This window comes from Oncorhynchus nerka, linkage group LG7 (assembly GCF_034236695.1).
Source record: "Oncorhynchus nerka isolate Pitt River linkage group LG7, Oner_Uvic_2.0, whole genome shotgun sequence".
Classification (NCBI taxonomy): Eukaryota; Metazoa; Chordata; class Actinopteri; order Salmoniformes; family Salmonidae; genus Oncorhynchus; species Oncorhynchus nerka.
The window spans coordinates 69,101,484-69,115,020 of NC_088402.1; the positions used below are offsets into that span (position 1 = coordinate 69,101,484).

Sequence of the window (13,537 nt, forward strand, 5' to 3'; positions counted from 1 at the left end):
GACATTAAAACTAAGCAGATAGTTTCCTATGGAAAACTCCCAATGGGGGTGTAAGTGTTGGTAGCTAGCAAAGAATCATGGTCGATGTAGTCGTTTTCATCCTGACAGAGAGGCTCCTCGTAGCCTGCCGTCCAGCGATAGGTCTGTGTGGGCATGTATCCCTGTGTGACGACAAATGTAGTAGTCAGAATGGATCACTATTTACTCAAATATTTACTAAAATATCCATTTGTAGCGAACGTTAAAATAATTCACTGTGGAGATCTGATTTGATCATAATGAACCAATTTTAGAGCCCAAATGGCCATCAAGATGTTTTGGTTTTGCTGTTCTGGTGATCGTAATTAGGCTTTTACATAGCAGAGCTTGTGACTTCACACTCTGGGACAGACCCTGTCATCAGTAACTGATAGGATGCAGATAGCTGGTTAGGGTATGCCAGGGCTCCAGTTTATCCTGGATCTCTTGGAGTCGAGTCCATTCACAGAGCCATTGACGCCCAGGCCAGAGCCTAGGAGAGCATGTCGGGCAAGGCAGAACACAATGTAGGCTGGAGGACTCCCCTACAACCCCACATTCTCCTCACTAACATGGAGGGTCAGCCTGCATCATCTCCACTGTAAAGCATAAACAAGCCATCGGTACCGTATTCAGTTAGGATCTTGGAAATCATGGAAATGATGTCTCCTTCCACATCTGAGGAGGATGGAGGATGGTATACTACCACAGCTGCAGATCCACCAAGGTTAAGGGTTGCCACGGTTACAATCACTGTCATTAATGTCCTGACTAATCAGGAGGCAGGGAGGGGATGTATTGGGGAGATGGAAAGGGGGGAGAGGAAGGGTGTGATGGGGGGGAGGAACTGCAATTATCAGTTACCCCTCCTTTCACATCAGAGGCCTGGGCTCCCGTGGCTCATTGAGCATTCCCCACACGCTCCCTCTCCAACGAATTTCTATTAGTGTCCGACGTGTGTCTGAGAGAAGATAAGAGCCTCCAAAACACATCTCTGTGCAGGCTTCCTGAAAGGGGCTGCGTGTAAAACACGTGTCCCCTCCTATCTAGAGCCCCAGGAAACTCTCTGGGTCCAATTTACCGCTCACACACCGTAAGATAGCACAACCTTGGGGGTGATGAGTGAGGGGGGGAGGGAGAGAAACAGGGTTAGGTGGAAATTGGTATAATCAAAAAGAAGCAATTTGAGCGCTGTCAAATGTTCTATTTGTGAAAGAAAAGTTAACCGGGCTCCTCAATAGCCCGAGGGGACTTGAGGAAGATAACAATGCAAAGATGTGACAGGAATATGTCATATGTAAATGCATGTCTGTGCAGTGTGCATCCCTTCATATCACTGCCTGTGGATGCACCACGTGTGTATGCATACGGCACCTGTTCACACACGTTTACCTGTGTGTATAATGCAGATTGCCAAGGTGAAGCTCGACTGCTGGCTTCAGACTGTTAGAGTGCACCATTTGTGGTTGTTCATTTGATTTATTTTTGGGGGGAGACATAAGACATGGACCAGCATCATCATTCCATCAGCAATCTAGTGTTTCAAGACTGTAATATGGCTCCACCTATGGTATGCTAGCGGACACTGCAATGATTGTGGTTTCAGAGAATGTCCCACACAGATACATGAAGCAACAGAGAAAGATCATGCAAAGTAGAGTGGAAAGAAAAAGTTACCAATGACAGATACCCAGAGGTGTGATTATACATTACTCCAAAAAGCCTGAACACACCGTGGCTCTCCAAGATGAGAGAGACGTTACAGAGGGGAATACAAGATAAAACAGAGGGACAAAATAAAACTGAGGAAGACAGAGAGAACTAAAGCTAGAGAGAGAGAGAGAAAGACACGGAGAGAACTAAAGCTAGAGAGAGAGAACTAAAGCTAGAGAGAGAGAGAGAGAGAAAGACAGAGAGAACTAAAGCTAGAGAGAGAGAGAGAGAGAGAGAGAGAGAGAGAGAGAGAGAGAAAGACACAGAGAGACCTAAAGCTAGAGAGAGAGAGAAAGACACAGAGAGACCTAAAGCTAGAGAGAGAGAGAGAGAGAGAGAGAGAGAGAGAAGAGACAGAGAAAGACAGAGAACTAAAGCTAGAGAGAGAGAGAGAGAGAGAGGGAGAGAGAGAGAAAGAGACAGAGACCTAAAGCTAGAGAGAGAGAGAGAGAGAGAGAGAGAGAGAGAGAGAGAGACAGTGAGAAAGAGAGAGACAGGGAGAGAGAGAGAGAGAGAACTAAAGCTAGAGAGAGAGAGAGAGAGAGAGACTAAAGCTAGAGAGAGAGAGAGAGAGAGAGAGAGAGAACTAAAGCTAGAGAGAGAGAGAGAGAGAGAGAGAGAGAGAACTAAAGCTAGAGAGAGAGAGAGATATTTACTTGTAGTTTGGTCTTTTCCCTCTCCTGGGATGATTGAAGCCTCTCTCTGTACAGTGCTTTGCTCATCTCTGTCCTGGCTGCCTCTCTCTCCCGCCGGGCCACCTTCGTTAACTCCTCCTGAACCACTGTTTGCTGCCGCTCATACCTGAGGAACACACACACACACACCAGCGCTTTTGTGATCTGACACGCTGCATGAAACACACAACTGTCCATCCTACAATGGTGCCATTCTGTTTAACTGTGCCATTTACAACATCCCACAAGGGGGCAGAAAATACCACATGTATGACCTGTGTAAAAAGTCTACAATAGAAGACAATTGTCAAAAATCATCTAATTTTATATTAACCTTCATAAGGGATTACTTTTCATATAACGTGTCTTTTAGTACAGGTGAAAGGAGAAAATAAATGTCCAAACACTAGTGTCCAAACACTAGTGTTATTGTTTGGTCTGCAATGTTTTTGTTTTGGAGCCGATTAAATTAACATTACAGTCATGAGACTTTTACCAGGCCTTTACAAGCCTGGTCAGAACCCCACCTCTTCTTGAGCTCCTCCTTGGTGTCAGAGTGGGCTGTCTGTGGACTGGGCTGAGGCCGGGGTTGGCGCTGCTGCTGGGTTGGCGATGGATGGGGAGAGGGAGGGGGACCTGCAAACAACAACATTCATCATAACCTTTTCTATGTACAGTGCCTTCGGAAAGTATTCAGACCCCTTGACATTTTTTCACGTTGTTACGCTACAGCCTTATTCTAAAATGGATTAACCCCCCCCCCCCCCCCCTCCTCAATCTACACACAATACTAGTGGTGTAAAGTACTTAACTTGTAGGCCCTTAATCACCACCCGGGTAACAACCCTCTATTTCCGGGGATGATTCCAGCAGGGGACCCCCCCCACCTCCACAACCTCGCACACCAGGTGAACCAGGGCACCCACACTTAAGTAGTACTTTCAAGTATTTTTACTTAAGTATTTTTGAGGAGTATCTGTATTTTACTTTACTATTTACACTACCGTTCAAAAGTTTGGGGTCACTTAGAAATGTCCTCGTTTTTTAAAGAAAAGTAAATTATGTCTATTAAAATAACATCAAATTGATCAGAAATACAGTGTAGACATTGTTAATGTTGTAAATGACTATTGTAGCTGGAAATGACTATTGTAGCAGATTTTTTATGGAATATCTACATAGGCGTACAGAGGCCCATTATCAGCAACCATCACTCCTGTGTTCCAATGGCACTTTGTGTTAGCTAATCCAAGTTTATCATTTCTTTTTCCCATCTTAATCTTTTATTTTTATTGGCCAGTCTGAGATATGGCTTTTTCTTCGCAACTCTGTCTAGAAGGCCAGCATCCCAGAGTCGCCTCTTCACTGTTGACGTTGAGACGGGTGTTTTGCGAGTACTATTTAATTAAGCTGCCAGTTGAGGACTTGTGAGGTGTCCGTTTCTCAAACTAGACACTCTAATGTACTTGTCTCTTGCTCAGTTGTGCACCGGGGCCTACACTAGCATGTCTGCACTAGCATACCATAGGTGGAGCCATATTACAGTCTTGAAACACTAGATTGCTGATGGAATGATGATGCTGGTCCACGTCTCACAAAGACAATGGTTGGAACCAAAAATCTCAAATTTGGAAAGACAGATTTCCACCGATCTAATGCCCATTGCTCGTGTTTTGCACTTGATGGTTCTTGCAACTGCACTTATACAAACTTTGAAAGTTCTTGAAAGTGTTCCAGATTGACTGACCTTCATGCCTTAAAGTAATGATGGACTGTCATTTCTCTTTGCTTATTTGACCTGTTCTTGCCATAATATGGACTTGGTATTTTACCAAACAGGGCTGTCTTCTGTATACCCCCCTACCGTGTTACATCACAACTGATTGGCTCAAACGCATTAGGAAGGAAATACATTCCACGAATCAACTTTTAACATGGCACATTTCCTGCAATGTAGAAAACAGTCAAAATAAAGAAAAGTCCTGGAATAAGTAGGTGTGTCCAAACTTTTGACTGGTACTGTACATATACACAGTCTATATATATTTATATTCCGGACTCTGACATTGCTCGCTCTGGTATTTCTTCATTTCTAGTCATTTTACATGTCAAACCAAATTTGATTTGTCGATTGCTTTGTAAACAACAGGTGTATAATAACTGTGAAATGCTTACTTACTAACAATGCAGAGACACAAATAGAAAGATAATAACAAGAGGAATAAATATACAATGAGTAATGATAACTTGGCTATACACACACACCAGTACCGAGTCGATGTGCAGGGATACGAGGTAACTGAGGTAGACATGTACATATAGGGAGGGTAAAGTGACTAAGCAACAAGATAGATAATATGCAATAGCAGCAGCGTATGTTAGGAGTCAAAAGAGTTAGTGCAAAGGGAGTTCAATGCAGATAGTCTAGGTAGCTATGTGTATTGTTATAGTTAGATATTACCACACCACTGAAGCTAGGAACATAAGCATTTCGCTGCACCCTTCATAGCATCTGCAAATCTATGTACGAGGGCAAAAAATTATTTGCATATATAGTGCCTTTGGAAAGTATTCAGACCTCTGACTTTTTCCACATTTTGTTAGTTACAGCTAGTAATGCACCGATATGACATTTGGCCGATACTGATATCTTCCTTGCCAAAGAAAAAAACGATACCGATATTTTTTTAAACTTTGAGGCCTTTTAAGCATTCTAGTACAGTTAAATAGTTAGCACCACACATGGACACAGTGCAGTCTAAGGCACTGCATCTCAGTGCAAGAGGTTCGAATCCAGCCTGTAGCTAGTTAAATAAAAGGTCACACACACACACACACACGCACGCACACCCCCCAACAAAAAAAGTTATTTTGTTGGCATTTACATATAATACACCAATACACTGTCCCCATTACCAGTAAAACAAAATCAAAACCTATTTCCTTCACTTACTTGCTGTGCTGTTTCGTTGTTCATTTGTTCAGTCGTTTCATTCTCAATCAGGACCTCTAAGGAACGCCGTTTGGGTATTTGTGTGTCAAAAAAGATACACGTCAAATAACACTATTTAAGTATCAAATAAGCTTGTTGACCAATCAGGACAAGTATATGACTGCACGTCACATCATTTTTAACGTAGTTATTACACAATCACTCATATTTCATATGTCATAACGATTCATCAATATGTTGCTATGATGCTGGTAAAGTTGTCTCGCGCACCTACAGTGCTGGTCATAAAAAAAAGCTAGCTAGCTCATGGATGCAAACAATGTTCTTCCCCAAAAACATAGCAACACGACACCTGTTTCAGTAGCTATAGTTAGCTAGCTAACTATACAGCTAGGTGTCATCTAAAAGAACCCTCATTTATAAAGACAATTCTTATTTGATTAATGGTGGTCGGACCCATCTATGTGAAGCTAGCCACAATAAGGATTAGCCACAATAGTGAACTTTGCGGTTAGCCTTCAAAATAAAAGTATGGCAAAATTCTACTATTTGTATTAATTTGCATCACTGTCAATGACATACATTTATTTTGAAACCGCAAATTCCACTACTGTGCATAATCCTTATTGTGGCTAGCTTCACAACACATATCCCGGTCCGGTCGAGCCTCACTAGCCAGATGAAGCTAGCTGGCTGCTTATAATGTTAGCTTTGGGCAACAGAGTTAAGTAGCTAGCTAGCTATTTATTTTCATGAACTGAAGTTCTATTTCAAAAGGCAAACAAATGGCAACCTAGCAAATACTTACTCACAAGGATTCCTAAATCATTGCTCAGAATAATGAAAATAACTGCAGTTTCTACTGGTCATTGTTTTCAGGCTGGTTGTATCGGTGCTAGCAAGGCCCAGAAGCTGCGGTCAAACAAATTATTCTTTATTGCCAACGCAATCATGTAAACACATCCTTCGTGGCCGATGTTTGCGTGTTTGCAGACTTTCTTGTACAGCTTTGACGGTGCTACTATATCTTTTTTGACACAAAGACCCAAACGGCATTCCATATAATGTATGACATTTGAAAAATAGCGCACTTGGTAGTGTGTATCAGTGCTCGACTAGTCGGCGAAAGCCAACATCACCCATGACACAGAACGGTTGATTGTCAAGGGCAATGAATTCCATGATCTTGGCTTTAATGGATTTCGCCTTTGAGTTGTCTCGCTGCAATTTTCTTACTCTTTCAAATGACTGCTCAATTTGTTGACTGCTCGATCCACACAGCTGACATTGTGGGCTAGGTTAGGAATGCTGTGTTGCACGTGTAGCGCAACATTTTACGTGGCATCATTACGTCATGTACATACGTTATATAGGTATGCACCGTAGCTTTGACATCGTTGTTAAACTAGACATTGGGCCGATACCGATGTTGGCATTTTTAGCTAATATCGGCTGATTCCGATATGTTCACCAATATTTTGTGCATCCCTAGTTCCAGCCTTATTCTAAAATAGATTTTAAAATATATATATATCCACAACATAACATACTGACAAAGTGAAAACAGATTTTTTGAAATGTTGCATAAGTATTCAGACCCTTTGCTATGAGACTCCAAATTGAGCTTCGGTGGATCCTGTTTCCATTGATCATCCTTGACATGTTTCTACAACTTGATTGGAGTCCACCTGTGGTAAATTCAATTGATTGGACATGATTTGGAAAGACACACATCCATCTATATAAGGTCCCACAGTTGAAAGTGCATGTCAGAGCAAAAACCAAGCCATGAGGTTGAAGGAATTGTCCGTAGAGCTCCTAGACAGGATTGTGTATCAGTACAGATCTGGGAAAGGGTTCCAAAATATGTCTGCAGCATTGAAGGTCCCCAAGAACACAATGGCCTCCATCATTATTAAATGGAAGAAGTTTGGAACCACCAAGACTCTTCCTAGAGCTGGCCGCCCAGCCAAACTGAGCAAATTGGGGCAGAAGGGCCTTAGTCAGGGAGGTGACCAAGAACCCGATGGTCACTCTGACAGAGCTCCAGAGTTCCTCTGTGGAGATGGGAGAACCATCCAGAAGGACAACCATCTCTGCAGCACTACACCAATCAGGCCTTTATGGTAGAGTGGCCAGACGGAAGTCACTCCTCCGTAAAAGGCACATGACAGCCTGCTTAGAGTTTGCCAAAAGGCACCTGAAGACTCTCAGGCCATGAGAAAGAAGATTCTCTGGTCTGATGAAACCAAGATTTAACTCTTTGGCCTGAAAGCATCATGTCTGGAGAAAACCTGGCACCATCCCTACGGTGAAGCATGGTGGTGGCAGTATCATGCTGTGGGGATGTTTTCAACAGCAGAGACTGGATGAACGGAGCAAAGTACAGAGAAATCCTTGATAAAAACCTGCTGTAGAGCTGGACAACAACCCTAAGCAAACAGCCAAGAAAATGCAGGAGTGGCTTCGGGGCAAGTCTGAATGTCCTTGAGTGGCCCAGCCACTTGAACTTGAACCTGATCAAACATCTCTGGAAAGACCTGAAAATAGCTGTGCAGCAACGCTCCCCATCCAACCTGACAGAGCTTGAGAGGATCTGCAAAGAACTACAGGTGTGCCAAGCTTGTGGCGTCCTACCCAAGAAGACTCAATTCTGTAAATCAATGCCAAAGGTGCCTCAACAAGGGACTGAGTAAAGGGTCAGAATACTTATGGAAATGTGATATTTATATTTTTTATTTTTAAGAAATTAGCAAACATTTCTCTAAACATGTTTTTGCTTTGCCATTATGGGGTATTGTGTGTAGATTGATGAGGTGGGAGGGGAAACAATTGAAATCAAGGTTAGAATAAGGCTGTAACGTAACAAAATGTGGAAAAAGTCAAGGGGTCTGAATACTTTCCAAAGGCACTGTATGTCCTTGGTGTATTATTGTGACCAGTCACCTACTCTGGTCGATGAGGCTGTACATTCAGGTCTCAAAACCCACTTACTTATGTGAAACAGATTTATCATCAGCTATTACATTTTTTCTGTTATGTTGGGTCATAAAGAGTTGAGCAGGACTGAAACGTGGAGGTGGTAAATTAGCTTACTTTCTTTCTTGGGGCTGGTGGGTGGAGGTGGTTTGAGGTCTGCTGTTTGGTTGGCAGGACCTGCTCCCCTCATCCTCTGGAGAACATCCTCTGACAGCTGAACACAACAGTGACGAGAGGGAAGATTAGCATTAAGGCTAACATATCCCCGAAAACCCTTGGGATTATTTTGTCATTTTTCAGTAACCTCTTTATTTACAATTTCAAAAAGGATTCGTTGAGGGTTTATCCGTAGTTGTACGTCACATAAGCCTATAAAGGTCACTGTTCATTACTGATTTATAAACACTCGACAAGCTACTCTTAAAACCTTTATATGCCATAATCAAACTCTATTCACTAGTTGACAATGATAGTGTTGATATAAGTTCAGAGAAACTGATCAATAGCAAGTAGATACTTTTACAAGGCAACGTCTATTCTAGACTAAACTCCCCGTAGGGCAGACAGCAGGTGCAAAGGTTCAACAGTCTGCAACGAGTGTGTGTTGAGTCATTCCATGTCATTTCAGCTAACTATGACACCCACCATCACAGATTGTTCTGAAATCGTTCCTGTAGTTAGAGAGGTAAAATTGGCATTCCTGAAACATTATTTTGTTGAACTTTTATTTGATCTCTGAGAAATTAAGATAATTGATTGCACCCAAATTGCCCATTTTAATTTATAGGATTCAGATGATACTAAATATAGTACCCAACATCTGATTTGGACGAAAAGTCTTCCTACCAAAAGGTAAGACATGAGGAATCACAAAAAAAATGTAGCGCCACCCACGGACCAATCGCACCCGAACAACCTGTATACAGTATCAGTTCTCTATGTCTGAAAAGTGTATGAAGCTGTGGCTTGGAGAATTCCTTCTTCATACCATCTAATGTACACTACCGTTCAAAGGTTTGGGATCACTTAGAAATGTCCTTGTTTTTAAAATAACATCAAATTGATCAGAAATACAGTGTAGACATTGTTAATGTTGTAAATGACTATTGTAGCTGGAAACGGCTGATTTTTTAATGGAATATCTACATAGGTGTACAGAGGTCCATTATCAGCAACCATCACTCCTGTGTTCCAATGGCACGTTGTGTTAGCTAATCCAGTTTATCATTTTAAAAGGCTAATTGATCATTAGAAAACCCTTTTGCAATTATGTTAGCACAGCTGAAAACTGTTGTCTGTCCTGATTAAAGAAGCAATAAAACTGGCCTTCTTTAGACTAGTTGAGTATCTGGAGCATCAGCATTTGTGGGTTTCAAGTACAGGCTCAAAATGGGCAGAAACAAAGAAATTCCTTCTGAAACTCATCAGTCTATTCTTGTTCTGAGAAAAGAAGGCTATTCCATACGAGAAATTGCCAAGAAACTGAAGATCTCATACAACGCTGTGTACTACTCCCTTCACAGAACAGCACAAACTGGTTCTAACCAGAATAGAAAGAGGAGTGGGAGGCCCTGGTGCACAACTGAGCAAGAGGAAAAGTACATTAGAGTATCTAGTCTGAGAAACAGACGCCTCACATGTCCTCAACTGGCGGCTTTATTCAATAATACCCGCAAAACACCAGTCTCAACGTCAACAGTGAAGAGGCGACTCCGGGATGCTGGCCTTCTAGGCAGAGTTCCTCTGTCCAGTGTCTGTGTTCTTTAGCCCATCTTAATCTTTTATTTTTTATTGGCCAGTCTGAGATATGGCTTTTTCTTTGCAACTCTGCCTAGAAGGCCAGCATCTTGGAGTCGCCTCTTCACTGTTGACGTTGAGACTGGTGTTTTTCGGATCAGGACATGCAGGTTGAAATATCAAAATGAACTCTGAACCAACTACATTAATTTGGGGACAGGTTGAAAAGCATTTCAATATTTATGGAAATTTAGCTAGCTAATTTGTCCTGGGATATAAACATTGGGTTCTTATTTTACCAGAAATACACAAGGTCCTCTACTCAAGCTAGATAGCTAGCTTGAGCTTGCTAGCTAATTTGTCCTTGGATATAAACATCGGTTGTTATTTTACCTGAAATGCCTGAGATGTCCTTTTTTCTTGGAATTTTGACCCATTTTGAGTCACACAAAAGTGTGTGTCCTCTACTCCGAGAATAAATACACAGATAAAAGGGGACGTTTACAGTTAGTTTGTTTCTAGAAATCTCTCCTCTGTCAGTTTTCTTCTTCTTCTGTGGACTTTATATGGCGGTTGGCAACCAACTTTTAAGGTGCATTATCACCACCAACTGGACTGGAGCGTGGACCTCAGTTCATCTTTCAATCACCCATGTGGGTATATGCTCCTTAAAACCAATGGGATGGGAGAAGCAGGACTTTCAGCGTGTCAAGCATTAAAAAAATGTAACTAAAAAACTATTTTAGCGCCTGACTACGCAGCCGCTCGTTGATGCGCGCGAGCAGTCTGGATGTAATTATTAAATAACATGCATGTCTAAATGTATTTTGCCACGATCGCGTTACATTGTGACCAGACCGCACCCACGCGGGCGTCATCGCACACATGTTGATTTTGTCCACCCACACCAGACGCGATCAGGACATGCAGGTTGAAAAATCTAAATGAACTCTGAACCAACTATATTAATTTGGGGATAGGTTAAAAAGCATAGTAGTGCGTACGGCCCAGTACATCACTGGGGCTAAGCTGCCTGCCATCCAGGACCTCTATACCAGGCGGTGTCAGAGGAAGGCCCTAAAAATTGTCAAAGACCCCAGCCACCTCAGTCAAATCAAATCCAATTTTATTTGTCACATACACATGGTTAGCAGATGTTAATGCGAGTGTAGCGAAATGCTTGTGCTTCTAGTTCCGACAATGCAGTAATATCCAACGAGTAATCAAACCTAACAATTTCACAACAACTACCTTATACACACAAGTGTAAAGGGATGAAGAATATGTACATGAAAATATATGAATGAGTGATGGTACAGAACAGCATAGGCAAGATGCAGTAGATGGTATCGAGTACAGTATAGACATATGAAATGAGTACATTTACATTTACATTTAAGTCATTTAGCAGACGCTCTTATCCAGAGCGACTTACAAATTGGTGCGTTCACCTTAAGACATCCAGTGGAACAGCCACTTTACAATAGTGCATCTAAATCTTTTAAGGGGGGGGATTACTTTATCCTATCCTAGGTATTCCTGAAAGAGGTGGGGTGAGAAGGATTACTTTATCCTATCCTAGGTATTCCTGAAAGAGGTGGGGTTTCAGGTGTCTCCGGAAGGTGGTGATTGACTCCGCTGTCCTGGCGTCGTGAGGGAGTTTGTTCCACCATTGGGGGGCCAGAGCAGCGAACAGTTTTGACTGGGCTGCGCGGGAACTGTACTTCCTCAGTGGTAGGGAGGCGAGCAGGCCAGAGGTGGATGAACGCAGTGCCCTTGTTTGGGTGTAGGGCCTGATCAGAGCCTGGAGGTACTGAAGTGCCGTTCCCCTCACAGCTCCGTAGGCAAGCACCATGGTCTTGTAGCGGATGCGAGCTTCAACTGGAAGCCAGTGGAGAGAGCGGAGGAGCGGGGTGACGTGAGAGAACTTGGGAAGGTTGAACACCAGACGGGCTGCGGCGTTCTGGATGAGTTGTAGGGGTTTAATGGCACAGGCAGGGAGCCCAGCCAACAGCGAGTTGCAGTAATCCAGACGGGAATAATGTAGTAAGTAGGAGTAATGTAGGATATGTAAACATATAAAAGTGGCATTGTTTAAAGTGGCTAGTGATACATGTATTACATAAAGATGGCAAGATGCAGTAGATGGTATAGAGTACAGTATATACATATGGGATGAGTAATGTAGGGTATGTAAACATAATATTAAGTGGCATTGTTTAAAAAGTGGCTAGTGATACATTTTTTACATCAATTTTTCCATTATTAAAGTGGCTGGAGTTGAGTCAGTATGTTGGCAGCAGCCACTCAATGTTAGTGGTGGCTGTTTAACAGTCTGATGGCCTTGAGATAGAAGCTGTTTTTCAGTCTCTCGGTCCCATTACCACTACCAGTCCAGTGGTAATGCACCTTAAAGTTGGTTGCCAACTGCCATATAAATTCTAAAGAAGCCTGAAGGGGGAGAGATTATTAGAAACAAACTTGGTTTACTATTTTATCTGTGGATTAACTGTCGGAGTAGAGGACCTTGTGCATTTCCGGTAGAATAACAACCCAATGTTTATATCCCAGGACAAATTAGCTAGCGAAATTGGCATACATGTTTAAATGATTTATAACCTGTCCCCAAATTAATATAGTTGGTTCAGAGTTCGTTTTGATATTTCAACCTGCGTGTCCTGATCGCGTCTGGACAAGAGCAACATTCGCGCGAGTGGTCTGGTCAGCATGATCCTGCCTGCCTAGTCACTAGCTGGCTACCATACCCAATCGGCTTATAGTGTAAACCACTAGAACAGTAGGCCTCGAGATTATGTCTAGTTAGCTAACATGCATTGCTGTGATGACAGGTTTCTTATCCTGCATACACCCGCCTAAATGGCTCATTTTATATGACCACGTATGTCCTAGCTAGCTAACGTTATTAACCTCGCCCAGTTCATACGAGGTGACAGAAATAGGGGTGGCATCGCTGCGCTAGTTTGGCAGCATCACTCACCTCATGTAGCTAGCATCCTTTCACATCCAGTGGACCAAATACTATTGTACCAGTTAGACAAAAAGCTATTGAATTGAAACATTCGTCTCACGCTGGTGACACATTTGAACGCCACCTTGCTAACGTTGGTGTAACTAGCTAGCTAGCTAGATATAATTATGACAGCAGCCAAGAATGTTACCTTTACTCCACGAAGAACCCGTACTCTGTCCTCATCATCCACTCCAAAAGACACTTTCCTGGTCGCACTTTGACCAGATCCCATCTCTATCATCCAAATATTCTTCCAAATGGTAGAAAAGGGTGTTCACTTCCCCACTGTGTTGACAGCTATTATGACAGATTGAATCTCTATACGAGAACGAATCATACAAATTTGAATATAAATGGATGGGTTTGTATTCTCGTACGCCATAGGACGATAATGTGATGTGATCCAATGGAATTTGTGGACCTTCGAGGTGC

General features: G+C 42.5%; 1 protein-coding gene across 2 annotated transcripts in view; it reads right to left on the bottom strand.

Moving 5' to 3' along the window:
- The window catches only part of chchd6a (coiled-coil-helix-coiled-coil-helix domain containing 6a), a 76,882-nt gene extending 63,409 nt beyond the window's left edge, over positions 1-13,473 (bottom strand). The window contains exons 1-4 of one of the 2 annotated variants that reach the window (XM_029664720.2): positions 13,254-13,473; positions 8,455-8,551; positions 2,933-3,041; positions 2,388-2,532 (exon numbers count right to left, since the gene is read on the bottom strand). In XM_029664720.2, coding sequence (XP_029520580.1) covers positions 2,388-2,532; positions 2,933-3,041; positions 8,455-8,551; positions 13,254-13,346 — 444 coding nt within the window. In that variant the 5' untranslated portion in view covers positions 13,347-13,473. The remainder of the gene's footprint in view (positions 1-2,387; positions 2,533-2,932; positions 3,042-8,454; positions 8,552-13,253) is intronic. The other variant, XM_029664721.2, reaches the window with a different exon arrangement.
- Positions 13,474-13,537: the final 64 nt, after the last annotated feature.